Source organism: Notothenia rossii (assembly GCF_949606895.1).
Source record: "Notothenia rossii genome assembly, chromosome: 7".
NCBI lineage: Eukaryota > Metazoa > Chordata > Actinopteri > Perciformes > Nototheniidae > Notothenia > Notothenia rossii.
The window spans coordinates 18,779,374-18,797,583 of NC_136905.1; the positions used below are offsets into that span (position 1 = coordinate 18,779,374).

At 41.8% G+C, this 18,210-nt stretch overlaps 1 protein-coding gene across 1 annotated transcript; it reads left to right on the forward strand.

Annotated features, from left to right (window-relative positions):
• Positions 1–471: 471 nt before the first annotated feature.
• Positions 472–18,152, forward strand: epb41l4b (erythrocyte membrane protein band 4.1 like 4B). Its single transcript, XM_079691641.1, is given in 25 exon segments — positions 472–1,358; positions 4,409–4,513; positions 4,812–4,854; positions 5,339–5,417; positions 5,724–5,768; positions 6,756–6,808; positions 7,348–7,468; positions 8,156–8,243; positions 8,332–8,420; positions 8,946–9,015; positions 9,582–9,751; positions 10,501–10,610; positions 11,122–11,155; positions 11,474–11,507; positions 11,622–11,725; positions 13,460–13,599; positions 14,352–14,473; positions 14,566–14,608; positions 14,611–14,678; positions 14,766–14,775; positions 14,778–14,820; positions 14,915–15,067; positions 15,225–15,345; positions 16,938–17,071; positions 17,249–18,152. Coding segments are annotated over 25 exon segments (2,325 nt in total). The 5' UTR covers positions 472–1,076; the 3' UTR covers positions 17,313–18,152.
• Positions 18,153–18,210: the final 58 nt, after the last annotated feature.

Consider the following 18,210-nt stretch of genomic DNA (forward strand, 5'->3'; position numbering starts at 1 on the left):
AATTATGGGGTCATATTAAGGAATTTGCTGCATATTTGTTTGATTTCAAAATAATGTATAGATTTCATTTATTTTTGATTTGTCAAAATACGATTTGACTTTGACCCAATTCATAACATGAAAAATCTTTAGTTTTTGTCAGAGTCAGAAGAGAAGGAGATTTTATAGATCTTAAGAATGGTAACTGTTTCGACGAAAATATAATTGGATAGACAATTTACAATTTTTTTTATTAATGTATTATTGTAGACTATTTAGTGTCATGAGGGTGTTGTGTTTTGACTGGGACTTGTGAAATTATTCAGGCTAAGGTTCTATAAATATAGTGACACATCGTTATATTGGGGACTTCCTGGAAACCTTTTATCGGTCCTTGAGGCACCTTGGACCGCACCTTGGGAACCAATCATGATAAAGGCGGGTGTCCGACAGGTGGCGCTGGTTTACCGGCGCTGCTGGGTCGGCCTGTGGAGGAACAGAAGTTTGTTCTGCGCTGTGTTTTTACGCAGGCGCAGAACACACTGTTTGTCCAGTTTCGTTGGTTGACTTTTACCTGTGAGGTAGTTTCGGTTCGCCGGTGGGAATAACCAACAACCACCCCCGGGGTTCCGGTGCAGAGGTGACCAGACTTTACTCCCCCTCCCCGGCCCCGTGTGACTCCCGCGGCGGAAGCGTCGTTCGGGATTTCTCCGGTATTTGAGAGTCGGTGCGCAACAGCAAGCAAAGCAGGCGGCAGGTGCACAGGAGAGGACAGGACAGGGGGAGGAGGACGGCTGCTTGTTTTTCCGTGAGAGTCGTTCACACCGGGCCAGTTAATCAACTGGTTGGCGCCTCGGTGGTCTTTCTGCGTGAGTTTCATTAGTATGCGGCTAGGGTCCCCCGCCGACATCCAGCCGGAGGACTGATCGGCAGCCCTGAAGTCTCCTCCGTGCCTGCTAAGTGACTCCTCGCCCCGGGGAGGACGAGGAGGAGGAGGCGGGGACAGCAGCAGAAGCAGGACCCCGGCTTCTCCGCCTGTTGTGTGGAACACTTTCCCCGGACACAACAAGGACCTCCTCACCTTGTGGATCAGGAAGATGATGGGATTTCTGCGCCGGACGTTCAGCCGCCGCTCCCGGAGCCGCTTCCAGACGAGAGAGAGGGACGAGCGGGACGGTAAGGGGGGAGGAGGAGGTGGGGGGGCAGGAGGGGTGACCGGGAACCCCCTGCTCCTGGCCCATCAGCAGCAGGTCGTGCATGCACCCGCCGTGGTCAGCGGGGGGGCGGTGGTGCACATCCCGGCGGCCGGGACGGCGAGGACCACCATCACCTGCCGGGTACTGCTGCTTGACGGCTCGGATGTCAGTGTGGATTTGCCTGTGAGTGTCCCGTGTGCTAATTGCGGCACAGTGTGTAAACAAAGTATATGGCGCAGGACTAGGTGGTAGGCTAGGTCAGTGTGTGTCAAAGTGCGGCTCGGGCCCCCCATGTAGTCCTTGTTTGGCTTCCTTCTGGCCCCCTCTCATAGTAAAAAAAACTATGAGCTACTTGAGTGCATCAGGGTTGATGACAGTTTTGCTTTTTTAAATTCAAAATGTAGCCTAAGTAGAAACTGCAATTCTGGTGGATCTGAATTATTTCAAGTTTATTTTATTATGGCCTGGTAAAAGTTAGAAAAAGCACAATCTTGGTCATATGTAAAACTTTTTTAAATCTTTTGATTGTTTTGTATCTCTTTATTTATAGCATTGATGCAGATGACATTTTTTTTTTAATTGTTGAAATAGCCAACTTTCTTCACTTAGTGTTTCCAAATGCTATTATTTATTTGGCGCCACTGTCGCAAACCCAGATCATTTTCTGTTTCAGAGACTAGTAATTAATAGCTACAACAGTTAGTATATAATGTATGTGTCTTCCACAGTTACTTCAGCTATTGATCAGTCTGCCATTTTCGCTACTGTGGATGACTGAAAAAAAACATACATTGATGGTTGACTCACTTCCTTTTGTGCTGTAAATCAATCCTTGTTGATGCTGGCAGACAGATTGATTGGCATAGTGAAAGTTAGGCTAATATGGAAACAGTCTCAACACAGATGTTATCATCAGGGCACTTGCATCACAGTAAATTCCAATGTTAATAAAAACACACAGAAGCATATGTTTTTTTATTTGATTTATTTAAAATTAACACAAATACAAAATTAAAACCTATAATTGCACACTAAAACCATTATTTCAAAAAAAAGAACTATCACATAAACCTCAGGTTTTTACTGGGGCCGGGGCAGTTCAACTAACCTGATTTAGGTGGGGGTGGCCACAGTTTGCGCTGTACGCAATATAGGCTTAGTTCTGTTAGTATAAGATAATAAGATATTCTTTGTTGATCCAAAATCGGGAAATTGTTTTGTTATGACATTTAAATAAAACCATTTTTTAATTTTTGTTCTTTCCCCCAATTTTCGGCGCCCCCCATGGGCTGATGCACCCTTAGCATTCGCCTATACTGCCTATGCCAAGGGCCGGCCCTGGGTGTCATTATGCTATAGCAACAACACTGTAAAATCAACATTAACTTTGTAATTATAAGATAAGGAAAATTCACTTTTTTGTTGCCGCATTAAGCTTCAAACATTTAGCCTATAATGATATTCTTAGTGGATTGACAGAATAATGAATCAAATGTTTTGGGATAAATTACTGTGTTTAAGCAAATTGTAAACAACTAATTCGTTTTGGGTATTTTTGCTTTTCTTATTCAAGGATTAGTCAGTTTATCTGTTATATCACTTTAAATTGAGTTCTATCGAGCTTGGGACTCATTCCTATCTGAGACGTAGTTTGTGGCTTTTGTTTTACAATGTTTTTGTTAAAGGGCTACAGAATTGCAAACACACCCGTAGTATCATAGTGCCCTTTATGATATTAGTGTGGGAGCATCTTTCTGTACGATGAGGGTTGCAGCTCCAGATGGTCTTGATTAGTCAATTCATCACAATACTTGCTCATTTCTGACTGCAGGGAAATCTAAGAAAGACCTGAAGCTGCCCCCTCCTGTCTGCTCTTTCACAGCATCTCACTTCCCTCTTCCTCTCATTCTCAGTCTATTTGCCCGTATCTGATCCTCCTCAAGCAATCTCCGCTTTTCTTTGACCGCCTCCCCCCTCTCTCGCCTTGTACAGTCTTCCCTCCTAATCTTTTTCTACTCTCACTCTGTGGCCTGCTCCCTTGCTCATCGTCTTACTCTTTTCACACTCTGCCTCTTCCTCCTCCCCTCCTCTTCCTCCTCCCCTCCTCTTCCTCTTCTCTTCTGTTCTCCATCCATCTCCCTCAATTCCCCGGCTCCCTGATCTGATTTACCACTGTGGGGACTCTGTGTCACAGACGAGTGCTACAAGTGTATGAAGGGTAGGTGGGATGATGAGCGAGCGTGTGGGCATTCGTGCGTAAGTAGCTTCCCGTAAGATGTTTTCATTTTAAAGGTTTCATGTGTCACTAAAGCTGCTGCGTACATGCGTCACCTCTGAAACTCTCGGACAGTATAAAGTGTGTTTTCAGGGCAGTCAGTATTTCTCTTAGGGAGATTTAAGCACTAATACAAAGCCACATATTCTGCAGAGGTGTTACAGCATCAACATCACAATGACACAGGGCTTTTCAAACTGGCAGCTTAGTCACAGGTGTTGGAACAAGTCTGTTCATGTCAGGTTTGTTGAACAGAGCTGAAACTCGCCTATTAAAGCTTATTAGCCTGTCACTTCGGGTTGAATGCAGACAAAACACAAGTTGGAACAGAGACTATAATATATTCAGCAGTGTGTGTGACCTTGTTGCCACTGCATGTGCCCTCCTGTGATATGATTTCAATCTTCCTTTTCTAAAATGACATGCTGCAATAAGCAACAGCCTGTTTCCCCCCCTTTGCCCAATCCTCTAACACCACTGATTTCTTCACACATTCATACACTCACCAGTATGTTTAGTCTGGTTATCAGGATCCAAAGTACAAGACTGTCATATTTCTACACACCCACCTTCTGTTATATGGCTCAGACTGGGGTTTGGCCTTCGTCCTGGTGGTGAGGTACTTCTGTTTAATGTTCAGATAAAGTTTTCGACAACCTTTAGATGGTTGTGCAATACAAAAGCCTCAGTAAGAATCTTTCTCTCAACGGCTTCTCCTTCTCTTCTTGACCAACATCCAAGTTTCACATCCACTCTAATTCATTTTGCTCCTGTTATGGATACCAAGGTTGTTCATGCCTAAATAACCAGGCAATTCGGCAGCCACCCAAATAGTGAAACTCAAGTTTTAAGACTCAATTTATCTCGAGAAGATCAGGTTACTGAAGCAAAAGAGATAAGAGTAAACACAGAAAAAGCCCAGCTGACATATATTTAACTCTTTGTTCTTCTTTTGTAGAGTAAGTCCAAAGGCCAGGACCTTTTTGACCAGATCATGTATCACATAGATCTGGTGGAGACGGACTACTTTGGGTTGCAGTACATGGACACAGAACAAGTCTCCGTGAGTAAATAGAAAGGCCTCCGTCAAGGCTGTTACCACAAGTGATTGAAAACATAATGCCTTTATCCACTCGTGATACGAATCTGAAACAAGATGTAATAGGTTCTTCTGTGGTCCCTGCTTTGCACTAGTCCGACCAGCATTTTTTCTGTAACCCTGACAAACAAAAAAACAAATACAAACATAAACTCCTTGGCGGAAGCTCTTACTTCTCTAAGAGGAAATATATATTTACATATATAAATAACAAGCTGATATCACTAATAATCATCTGCTTATTCCTTTTTTTCTCTTCTAGCAATGGCTGGATATGTCCAAGATTATTAAGAAACAGATCCGAGGTAAGTAGGCCTACTGTACCTGAGTTGTGTTTGTGTTAGTGAGTGCAGGGAAGTGTGGATCGTGCTGTATTCATGTGGAAGCAGGTAAGTGGGGAGCAGGTGGCGCATTATCCAATGTTGACATGGTGATTATCATGTGCATTAGGAGCATAACACTTGTTTGCTCTGCAGCTTGTAACAGGCGGATGAATGGGACAGGGGAGACCTGTGTTGTCCTATTTGTTCGCTGGTCCTCCTGTAGTTGAGCAGCCTGAAAGAAAGTCTGATCAATGTTGAAGTGAAATAAACAATACAAAATAAAGTTGGTTAAAAAGAAATATGGATAGATAACGATTTGAAGCCTGTGTTGGATTAAAAGATGAGATGAAATGGATCAAATAAATCATAACAAGCTATGATTTGATTGAATTAATCACCTACCTGTTCCTCTCTCTCCACCTCCTTCTCTCACACACACTTTGCTCTCTCTCGTTATGTCTTTTAGACGGGCCTCATTACAGACTGTTCTTCAGAGTGAAATTTTACTCTTCAGAGCCAAATAACCTGCGAGAGGAATTTACAAGGTAAAAATCTCACCAATCAGACACACACACACACACACACACACACACACACACACACACGAACAAGAACTCGAACACTCGAACACTCACGGTTTTCTCAGGAGCCCAATGGGGAGGTCCAAAGGGGACGTTGGGCTAATTACTTTGCTGCTGTGGGCAGATTAAAATCAAGGCCAAGTGGACGAAGACTTGTTAAAACAAATGATGTGTCGGAGATGAGGAAAAGCCTGTGATACATCAATTGATTTATGTTCTTGTTGTGGCTTGCATCTCACTCTGTGTTGTTGTCTTTTTTTACACCATCAGATATCTGTTTGTGTTGCAGCTTCGACAAGATATTCTCTCCGCAAAGTAAGACCCTTTTTCATGTTAATAAACACATTTCAGAATGACATTATAATACAACTTGAGACAGATACAAATGCATGTGTAAAAACATATACCACTGTTTTATATATCACATTACATCCTAACTATTCGACAATTAACATAAGTAATTGGGAGTTCAAGTCAGGTAACAGATGTTTGTTTGATATGTTTATTAAACCGTGAGACAGCCACCTGCTGGTGGTTTAATCATCACAAATCATACAACTTTCAAACACAGACAATTTTGTCTTTAATTCTATTGGAGAACTAAATGTTTACACAGTTACTAAATATGACCATGAATTTTAAGTAAACATGTTTAAAGCGTTGTACAAGACTTATTAGATGGAGAGCGGTGGTTTCAAGTGGTTTCAAGATGATTAATGTTGACCTTATTAAATATTATTGAGTGTGATGAAAGATAAATAGGCCTATGCTTGAACTGCTTGGTAGAGTAAAAGGAAATAACTGAATTGAAGTATTATGAACAGAAGAAACGTTTGCCCTAAAATGAAGTGTTTTGTTATTTATATTATTGTCTGGTTATTTCTCTTCATCTGTGGTTTCTTTGTGGTTCTCAAAAGTAGTGCCAAACCTGATGTAAACACCTGTGGGAGCATGCACACAGGTCACCTACATTACAGTTTGGGGGACTTTTTCTTTCTTTTAAACAAACCTGCATGCACAAACACAAACTCAGATAGCGTGTTACCCCTCTCCATTTTTCTGACTCTATCTGGGCCACGGATCCCCGGAGTCCAGCTCTATTATAAAGCTCAAGATCAGGAACAGCAGAGGGCTGCTTATTTTAGTAAAGGGTTGCTCTTCTTCTCCTTGACATGCACACACACACACACACGGGCAGTGTAGGGCATTCAGACGCTTTATGACTTTCCATCACATGAGAACAAGTTCACTATGACTACACTAAAGAACGCTCCTCACCAGTGCCTCTCTTTCTCTGCTCAGATTGAAATGCCCGTATGATGTTGCAGTAGAGCTGGCGGCATATTGTTTACAAAGTAAGTGGAGTGGATTGCATTTTTAAAGGTTTGAGAGGCCATTTAATTTAGTCCTCTTATTTATTTCATTTTTTAATATATTTATTGTCACAGTTATTTTGGGTGGTAAAGCAGTTGTGAGCATAGACAGGTCTCTTGCTCACTGGTGCGTATTTTGGTAACCATGATTGGAGTAAAACAAGGAATTTATGATGCGTGTAATCTATAAATCAAACCCAGAGGACAAGCAATAAGCTAAGATGAGAAAAGTACTTTGTGCTCTGGGAAAAGTACTACATGAATTTGATGGCTACTGCAGCCTGGCCTCACATCTTAAATGTCAAAGCTTTCATAAAGGCACCAACATGACAGACAGTAAAGTCAAGTGTTTTTAGTCTGCAATTAGATTTTGATTTACTGGAGTGTAGCGTGAACATGCAAGTGACTATTATTGATAGTAGTAAATGGTGAAACAAAGTGCAACAATCATGCTGCTAATCTGTATTTCTTAATTTCCTAGTGTTTTTAATTGATGTGTGTTTGTGTGAATCTGTATCCAGGTGAGATGGGAGACTGCGATCCTTTGGAGCACTCTCCTGAGCTGGTCTCTGAGTTTCGCTTCACTCCCAAACAGAGCGCGCCCATGGAGGCCGACATCTTCAGCAGGTGGTTGGACCTCAGGTGAGTTTGAACGTTGCAATGAATTCATAGTCAGACTTCAAAATGGGACTTTGTCAACCCCGGGACATTTATACATATGCACGTCCACTAGTTGCCCCAATATTTTTGCTCTGTCAGGCAACATTTTGGAGGGAATCCAATGGGTTTATCTCCTTATTTTGAGAAACAACTGGGGCAAAAAGCTGGGCATTAAGCAGGAGAGGAAGTAATTCTGCTGCTGCCTTTCAGCGCCAGCGTTTCTACTGATGAGGGCGTCTAAGTTTCACTCTCCCCCCCGTCCTCTCCCCCTCTGACTCAGCCCCGCTCTCACTGGTTTGTATGAAGGATTAAGGGATTAATCCCTGGAGGGTCCTGATTGATTCTGGGCAGTATTTAACGCAGCCGTGGTCTGATTGGTCCCATTTCGGATTAGATTACATACACATATGCTGCGCTTCACCAAGCCGCCTGAGCCACACAAGGACAAAACTCACACTGACTCTCATTCTTACTCACAAAAGAAAGACTAAGTCAAGGAGCACCCCTGTTTCTCTTAGAGCTAACCAATTACCTGTAGCGGTCATGCAGCTGGTAGCGATTTTGATGGTTATCTTTATCAAATAAAGTTGCCCAAAACACCAGACCTGAGCTGAGGTAAAAGTGATGTTTATTTATTTATAAGCACTGTCTTTTTTTTTTAATCCTCAGGGGGAAGATTCCGTCAGAAGCAGAGGTTTTGTTTCTCAACAAATGCAAGTGGCTGGAACTTTACGGAGTGGATATGCACTTTGTCAAGGTGTGTGAGTGAATTTTACTGTCACTAAGTCTCTACTTTACAGAGGTTTTCGACCACTAAAGGTGTGTATGTGTGTTTTTGTCTTCAGGGCAGAGATGGAGGAGAATATGCACTCGGTCTTACTCCTACGGGCATTTTAGTATTTGAAGGCTCTAACAAAATCGGCCTGTTCTTTTGGTAAGTATTATCAAACACATCTGTATACCAGTGGTTCCCAAAGTAAGTGCAGTGGCTGTGGGCCTTAAAGGGTAATTTCCAAACTTTTTAAACTGGACCCTATTTTCCAATGTATTTGTGTCTAAGTAACGTAAGGGACAACCATTTTTTAAATGGTCCAATTTTGGCTGCAATTTAAATTGTTTTTGTCACTGACAGGATCAAATTGTTATTTGAAGGGTCTGAAAACATTATGGAAAGGATCCTACAGAGAAAGGATATGTTTTTCTGTACCTTTTGCTTGATCCGGTCAAACAACAATTCTTGTTCAAGGAAGAGTCTCATTTTAAAATCAGCGAGACGTGTTTAGACATATTACCAAACGGATAAGATCAAGCTAAATTTGAAGAAAAACCAAGACAAGCACTTCAATAGAACATTTCAAAAAAAGTTGTCCCCATTTGTCATGGGAAAACAGGGTGCCATTGATAATATGATTTAGAGTCCTTGATTTTTTGTCCATGTGTGTCTCTTTGTGTTATCCAGGCCCAAAATCACCCGGCTGGACTTTAAGAAGAGTCGTCTCACGTTGGTTGTTGTGGAGGACGACGATCAGGTTTGTGTCCTGTCACAAACACACAGCCCTGCATACAAACAATTCCTGCACAAAAACTTAAAAACAACTCTATGCTTCTTATTCCTAACCCAGATTCGTACCCAACGTGTCACATACGAATCACCTGCATTCCTCTTCCATACTTCCTGCATACAAACAAGCACAGCCACATACACACCCAAACACACACACATTCAACTCTACACGTATATAGTTAGTTTATTCATGCTTATTCCTGCATTTTCAAGATTCAATGCTTTTATTGTCATTCGTACATAGCTACAGTGTAGTTATGTCGATGAAAATCTTAGGTCCCAGGCCTCCAACAGTGCAACACCATAAAACAGATACAATAGTGCAAGTAAATACAATAAAATAGAATAGAAGTAGTGCCATAAGAGTCTATACACAAGTGTATGTGTTAAGTTTATTGTATGTCACATTATTGAAGGAGCCTAGCACTTCATATTTGTATTACAAACAACCACCTTGTAGCTTTTGTGCATATGAAAATAAGGTTTTGAATCTTGAATCTAAAAGTATTTGCTTGTTTTCTGACTGTGCAGGGTCGGGAGCAGGAGCACACGTTCATGTTCCAGCTGGCAGGCTCCAAGATCTGCAAACACCTGTGGAAGTGCGCCGTGGAGAGCCACTCCTTTTTCCGGCTACGCCAACCCACCACAGGCAACGCCAGCCGCAGCGACTTCACTCGCCTCGGGTCTCGCTTCAGATTCAGGTAGAGCTCGGAGACATACTCACACCTGCTCTTCATACTCATAAAGTGTATAAAAAGGATCATATAAGTTGGCTCCGACAGGTAGTTGTGGCCGGCACTTGTTTCAGCATCTAGGGAATAATGTGTCACATTTAACAGAGCCTGCGTATCTATGGTTACAGTGTATCTATGGTTACATGGAACTGTTCCTATGGTGACTGAGATATTCCCTTCTTATTGTTTGTTTTCTTCTGACTATTATCAGAGATGGTCAAAGCTTATTGTCACACTTCAAGGCCACTTCCTGGCATTCAGTGGAGCAGCTAAACAATGCATCGTGAAGTCTGTTTCACATTGGGGTCACTGGATTAAACGCTGAAACTACAGCTGGAGTAAAAAACACTTGTAGAGTGTAATGAAATCCAGTTTGATAATTTATATGGAGCTTCTTGTTATTAGACAGTCTATTGGTAATATATAATAATGTAATAAAAATATATAAGCAATTTAGTGTGTTGAATACATATTTTAAGAGCAAAAAATAACCAATTAAATATAATTATAGCGATACAAATTATATGAATTCCTTCAGTTGAATAACTACAAACCTGTTTTCATTCATGTTAAAAGGCTGTGCTTTTATATGATACTTTTTTCATGCATTTAATTAGTTTTTAAATCAATCCTCAGAACTTAATTCTAAACAAACGAAGTCAGACTATATTGTGATATTTTAACAACTTGTATCTGTTTTATTCTGTTCGTCTCAGTGGTAAGACAGAGTATCAGGCCACTCATGGAGGCAGAATGAGGAGAGCAAGCACTTTCGAAAGACGGCCGAGCAAGAGATACCCGTCCCGCACACAGTCCCTGGGCAAAGGTGAGTCTTATCAGCACGTGCAAACATTGACTGGCTGTATTATCTCAGAGAAAAGAAAAAGCTGCAGTCTCTAAAAACATCAGCCTTCCAAATAATTTTCTAATATCAACAAAAACGTAATAACTACTCTTTCCTGCGTACAAATAACCCAGATTTGTACACATGAGTGTCACATCCAAATCACCTGCATTCCTCTTCCATACTTCCTCTCTTTTGTGAGCTACAGCAGCTTCACAAGCTCATAATCCGTCATACATGAACAATCAGGTGCATACTGCAAATTGTATTTACTGCCACACTTTATTTATTGGATTCAGAGTTACTTAAGCTATGCAAGACAAAACTAATTGAAGATTAAAGTGTAATTTACAGATGATGTTTGGAGTGACAACTCGAGTCTGGACTGAAAGGACAAAGACAAATGTTCAGATAATGAAAATAAAACTGTCTTATAGTTGCTGCTGCTCTGCTTTTATTCTCTCTTACCTGACGTCATACCTCTCTCTTTCAGCTGCTATTTCTCCAGGAAAGCCACAACATATCAGGTAAAACACACAAAAACACCCACAAATATACCCGTTACACTCATGCACATTCATATTGCTGTACTAGTGAGGACATTCCACATTCCATTTATTACATTAATTCCTTATCCCCTAACCTTGACCTTAATCCTCACAACGGCTTGGATAATCTTAACGCTAAGACTAAAACAGCCCTTTGTAAAACAAAGTAAAATGGCCCCTGCTTTGTAGGTTGTCCCACAGCTTGTGGGAATACTTTGTTGCTCAAAACACTCAAAATCAAATGTTTTCAGTTGGTTTGTTAATCTGATATCAGTGATTATTGTCTCCTTTGTCCAGCTCCCACGCCAGCCCTGATCCCAGCCTTCATCGAGTGAGTGACCTCAGATAACCTACTTTTACACACACACACATGCAGCAGCCACTGATCTGGCCTCGCTCCTGTGACAACATTTAATTTCAGCGTCTCCTCAATCCTCCCCTCCAGTACCAGCACAACATTCCTATTGGCCACGAGCCGTGGCACCCGGCCCACCCAGCTCTCACGCCTCCAGTTTACCTGCAGCCCTCGGGTCACACGCCACCTCACAGGTAAGACAACCGGCCGCAGAAGACACAGAGACCAGGTTTAGAGACACTCAAGTTGAGGATGTCGTTGCTTAATGAAGACGATGTGAGTCAGTCTCAAGGGTTCTTCATCCGAAATTGAGAAGAGGGCAAGTTTCTATTTTTAGGCAAACTCACTCATCTCATTGCCTACATTTGTTTCATCGTGCCATGTCACTCATAAATCTTACATGTCCTGTGTGTTTTTGTCTGTGTCTCCATCTCCCCGCCATGTTCAGGCCTTCTGTGGCGCCCAGTCAGCGTCCCCTCCCGGAGAGAACCAGCGGCACCTTCCCAGGATCCATCAGTGTGGTTTACAGGGATAAAGTCATGACCGCACTTTGACCTCAGTTTGAACTGGGAATCTGTTTCCAACCCAGACTTTTAACACTTAGAATAACACAGACTGGCGTCCCAGAGAGAGAAGCTCTGTTGATGGACTTATTGGAAAAAGTAATCTCCATCACCCTCATCCCCTCTGTCATCATCTATTTGTCGCATCCCGTCATGTGTTACATCTTCATGAAATATCCCAAAAAGGTGGAATGGGAGGGACGTGAGGTAAAGATATTACGTGAGGTAAAAGGGACAGGCGCATACCGTTGTTCTGAAAACAACAGGAAGTTAGTTATTTCAATTTGGTCCATGTAGGGAATTGAGGCACTTTAAAACTGACCACCCTTTGATGTAATATTCATCAAAAACTTTACTCTTTTTAGGGTAACAAATCAAATCTAAATACACACGATACGATTAAGGACAATTAGGCTCAGTGTGACTTTATCAATTATGTGTTTATAAAGCAATGTAGAAATCATATGAAAAAGATGCCACCATGCAACGTACACGTTTTTAAGCCTTTTTTCAGTTTCATTCCTCAAACACCTCTTCTCTATCCATATATTCAGAAAAATATCTAAAGCATCACACTATGAAATCCCTTAATATAGAATAAAATACACCACTTGAACACAAATTAAATTAATATAGCACTGGGTTTGAACACTTTGTGCCTTGCTTTGTTTGTGGAAATGTTCATGTAGTCTTGGTTTTAATCCTTCTGTATGTGCACTGCTAGATCACAAATCTGCCTTAAAGTGTATCTATCTTCGTGCCTTAAATTATTGCTAATTTATTGAAATCACTTTAATCTGAGTGAGATAAAGTGATGTGATTCTCAACAGGTGGGTGGGGTTGAGTTGATCACATACTGGTTGAGGGATTAAGCTGCTTTTAAAATGTGTAGTTCAGTGTGAAACAGGAGCATGAACTGCATATGTGTTGTTGTGCTTTCAGAGACTGGTTTTTGAACATACTTTACATTGTTTGCAGGTTATATACTTTTTTTTAATCAACCAACTGTTTACACCAAATGTGGCCAATGTTTTGCTGTTAATGTGTGTTGACTGTAACGTTTACTCGAATCACATGATGCATTTAGGGAGTTTGCCATATTGCTTTAAATAAACAAAATGTTTATAATTGCAGAAATGAAAAAAGTTGCAACGATGTGTCCTTCATTGTTTTATATCTTAAGCCCACTTGTAACAGTCATACAGAATATAATATTTTCCCACACCTATAGTGACATTTCTTGATGAATGCCACAAAAAACCTTGAGTCGTGAATTTGAAATCATAAGAAAAAATGGATTTGAATACAAAAACGGAACTTAGAGAAAAGAAGGACAAAAAATGTGCTTTTACATGTTGTCTTCAGTTTCCCTCTGAGCAGTCCTTCTTCAGACCATCAGTTCAGCGTGGAAGATAATGAGACTTCGTACTCGGGCAAGATCCACCACCATCACGGTTGCCACACACACAGCCACAACACGCTCTGCCACACACACACCAGGAACAGTGAGTACTGTCAGCCTGAGGGAGAGCTGTCCAATCTGTGATACGTCTGGACCTGATGCTCTTTTCATGTTTATCACTGTCGGTCAGCATCCTGTGGTTTGTTTAAGACTCAACTGATCTGAATCCCACACAAACCGTACAACTGCACTTTTAGGATAACATTTACCGGTAAATGAATTTCGAATTTTGGGTTGTGAAATATCCAGTGCTTTGAGCTTTCTGCCATTCACAAATACAGTGTATATTATTATTATTATTATTATTATTATTATTATTATTATTATTATTATTATTAATATTATTATTATTATTATTATTATATAACGTATCATTTTACGTTATGTTTGTCACTTTTAAGAATCATAGTGCAAAATGTAAAAACTGTTAATGGTGATGCTCTGAGGACCACCAATGTAATTCACCATCATTGTACTGATATGGCAATCTGGCTAGATAAAAAAAAAAAAGGGTTCTGTCGGAAAATAAGTTGAAGTGATTTGAACGTGACTTTTAAACACATTTTCACGGGTTTTCCACACATTTCTTTCTTTCCAATTTAGCTGTTTTGTTTATATACAATGCTTCGTAGTAACTGTGCCCCTTTGTTATACGTTAATAATGTAATATAGAAACACAATTAACTATTCAGATACTAACTGTATCATGTATTCCTGAGCCTGTTCATGCTTATGTCTCTACAATACCAATTGTAGCCCATAATGAATCTTTCAATTCAACTTTGTGCGAATTAGAGCGCCGAGCTCCTCCCTGCCCTGCAGATGAGTTGGACATCTCTCAGTCTCTGCTCAAAGCTCTGGAGTCAGACAGTGATTCTCCCCCCTGGCCTTCACTGCAGGTCAACATGGACAACAAGGTCAGACACTTCCCCCACACACTGTTGTCTCATTTTGCTCACAAGAGGATATTTCCTAACGTTCTTTTCCTCCCTCTGTTGTTTCCTGGCAGGGAGAGGAGAAGCAGCTTTCTGAAAAGTCTCTCCACCCTCCTGTCTCCCGGCGATGCTTCCTGATCATCTCAAGTGCAACATCCTCAAGGCCCAGATGGAAGCAGCCTTCAGGGTGAGAACCAAAGCAAAGCTCAACCTGCACATGTCATCCTTGTGTAATGTAACAAACAGTAGTATCCTCCTCTCCTCTACAATAAAGAAGGAGGCTCCCCAACGCCCAGAGGGAAGAACTCGAATGAGACCCTCATTGACAGGTCAGTGCTCTCATCCTATCCTTTCATGCTCACACAAGTTTCTGCACAAGTGGGTGGAAGATGAACTCTGTGTGATGATGTTTCTGGTCCTCAGGTATCAGAACTCTTCCCAAGATTCAGCTGCATCCAGTCTGACAGCAGACAAGATGCCACATCTGCAAGACCGCAACCCAACGCCAGAGAGGCTGCAGCCCAGGTCTAACACGAGCACCAACCGCAGAAAACGACTGGTCAGACAGTTCAGCTTGTGAGTAAACTTCACCTCTGATTACTGTCTCCCAACCAGCACCAGAGCTTTCGCAACAGGGGCATTGCACTCTTGAAACAAATCCTCTAAAAAGAACACTTTTTCCTGCTCTTTAAAATGCAATTTGTAAGTCATTCAGTATTTATCTCTCTTACAGTAACCATGAAGATGAAAATGATCTCCCAGAAGCACTTGCAGCTATCTCCTCCCAGAGTGCAGGGAAGTCAGGATCTACCAACTCATTGGATACACAGATACAGCCGTCCATATACCCACAGGTAACACACACTCTCACACACACCTTAGAGCAGGGGTCGGCAACCTTTTGATAGCGCAACTCACGTGATACCGAATTTAACAAACATATTTAAATAATTGGTTTAAACGGCATAATAATAAGGACGATCGTCCGTTCTGTGATTCTCCAGAGCACACATGCTATGATATTAGGGTCATGCAGAGTGAGATGAGATCGCTGTCCCTTTAAGAGAGAGAGAGAGAGAGAGAGAGAGAGAGAGAGAGGAGAGAGAGAGAGAGAGAGAGAGAGAGAGAGAGAGAGAGAGAGAGAGAGAGAGAGAGAGAGAGAGAGAGAGGAGAGAGAGAGATGAGAGAGAGAGAGAGAGAGAGAGAGAGAAGAGAGAGAGAGAGAGTGAGAGAGGAGATGAGAGAGAGAGAGAGAGAGAGAGAGAGAGAGAGAGAGAGAGAGAGAGAGAGAGAGAGAGAGAGCGCGCTGTGGTTTGTGTATGTGGGTTTGTGGATGGTAGAGCGACAGTGAGAGAACCTATGGATGAGAACGTGTGTATGTTTCTGGAAGTGAAACGAGGAAGCAGAAAACACAGAGGTCTGTGATGTATTTTGTGAAACAGAAAAACAGCTAAATAAATGCAACGGCCTCACCAAGAAGAGCTCGCCTCTCTCTAAAGTGGGTTATTGAACCTGAAGCTTGTTGCTTCTGCCCTCCTCGACTACGGTCTGGGAGCCGACAGGAAAGTTCAACACACAGATGGCCAGTCCGCCCCTTTGTAGCATATTATGTCGATGAGAGATGAGCAGATCACACTGGGCTTTCAACTAAATACACAGCCACGCAAAAACTGCGGCATTTGTACAGCTCCTTATGGGTACTGTAATTAGTGAAGTGCTTTCCTCCGTGGTGAAGCGATCAGCAATGCACCACGGAGGAAAGCGGCAGAATGTCACCTGGAGATAAAGAGAGCGGGGCTGCGTTGCGTGCATGGCTTCCTTCTGCAGGTTAACGGGGAGACGCGCTCTGGCGGCGGTCTCGTTCAGGATCCGAAAATACAATTTAATTATTTTTGCACACTTATTCCACTTATTCCTAGTGTGCCACTGGTTACGGTGCCGCGTGCCAATGCTGGCACGCGTGCCAGGGGTTGCCGACCCCTGCCTTAGAGAGATAGTTCAGATGTTTTTAAGAAGGGTTTGTATGAGGCTTAGGCCTATCCATGGTTAATATCAGTTCTGGTGTACGTATTTAGAATATTTTCATATTTCACTATAAAGTCTGCTTTCAAACCGCCTTTTCCATAAGGGATGCAAACTGTTATCATAGCTCTTTCCATTGAAACACTTTTTATTTAAGCATAATGCGGTAGATGCTGGTCTACTGCTACCTTACATTAGTTTGTTTGTGTTATTGTGTGAGATCCAAACAAATCAAAGCACTGAATCCAACCAAAATAACAAACTAACTGATGGAGGCAGCGGTACCCCAGGAACTCCTTCATCCTGTGGCTAAAATACTGTGTTTGTGAATGGAGTCTGGTGGCTGTAGGTACACTGTATCTGTTTCATATGACATGTAGCAAACGTAGGAATGTTTGTGTGTGAACACTGATGTTTTTTCCAGATGGAAAATATGCCAGCTCTGGAGCTGGGTAGTCCATGCCGTCCCTCTCCTTCGCCTTCTCCCCACCCCTCCCCTTCTTACTACCATAGCTCCATTCCTCGCCTGGCCCCTTACCTTGCTGCCCATACTGACAGGTAATACACCTCAACTCTCATTGTTCCCATTGTGCAATTGATAAAACCTTCATCCAGTGGTCTGAAGCTTTTCTAGGGCATCATGGCGATTTGGTTGTCAGGAAGAAGGACAATTGTTCGGACTCAAGTCTAGATGTTTTTAACAAATTTGAGTTTTGTATTGTTCTGTGTTTTCAGCGGAGAAGAAATGAGGTTGGACAGAGAGAAGATACTAAGAGCCCTCTTGATGACGGAGCTCTGAGACATTGACCCTTGGCGCAGCTGACCCACCATTTAAGTGAGGAAAGTGCAGAGGACCCAAAGGCGTTGGCTGCAATCAACATTTGTATATTTGCATAATACATTCAGCAGTTATAAATATATATTTGCATAAAGGCAATTTGCTTAATTCTTACTTTAGGATTATGTTTCTTTATATTACTTCAAATGAACCTGTAAAAACTAAGTGAGGTAGAAGAAAATGGACTTTCAAACATTACAGACAAGCTACAGATGTGACTGGTGCTGCCTTCATGATACATGTTACATGATGAATATTTATCTAATTTGCTTTGGGGTTATGTTCTACTTCTTTGTCATCATCACATCAATGTCCATCTTGATGCCTAAACTGTTTATTGATCTCTACACTTTTTGGAAATGTGAAAATACATTATATGTTGATTACAGAGCAGGCTTAGTTCCTTATGTCAGATATCTATTTTTCAGATACAATTGCAGTGTTTAGAGAACTTGAACCTGAACAAAGTGTGTAGAAAGTGAAGAACAGCCATGTGTGGGAGATGTTGAGGCTGGATTGTAAGACTTTACAGCTGCAGTCTCAATCCACCCACTAGAAGGAGACAAATGTGCAGTCACAGCTGAGCACATTGATGATTTTATATCACAGGTCAAAATGCAAAACTGATCTCAGAAGTCCTGTTCAAATAAGCTATTGTTGAAGCAAAAGCCTGCTGCTCAACAACTTGGTTTCAGTCTATTTTTCTGTCACAAACACATCTGTCGTGACTGATGATCTGCTGCTGTTCTGTATGTGTTGATTTTGTTGATCTTAATAAAGGACACATTATCAGTTTGATAATTCTGCAAAGCATCGTCTTTGGTCTCCGCGCCGACACGGGAATGTGGCCGAGCCTCGC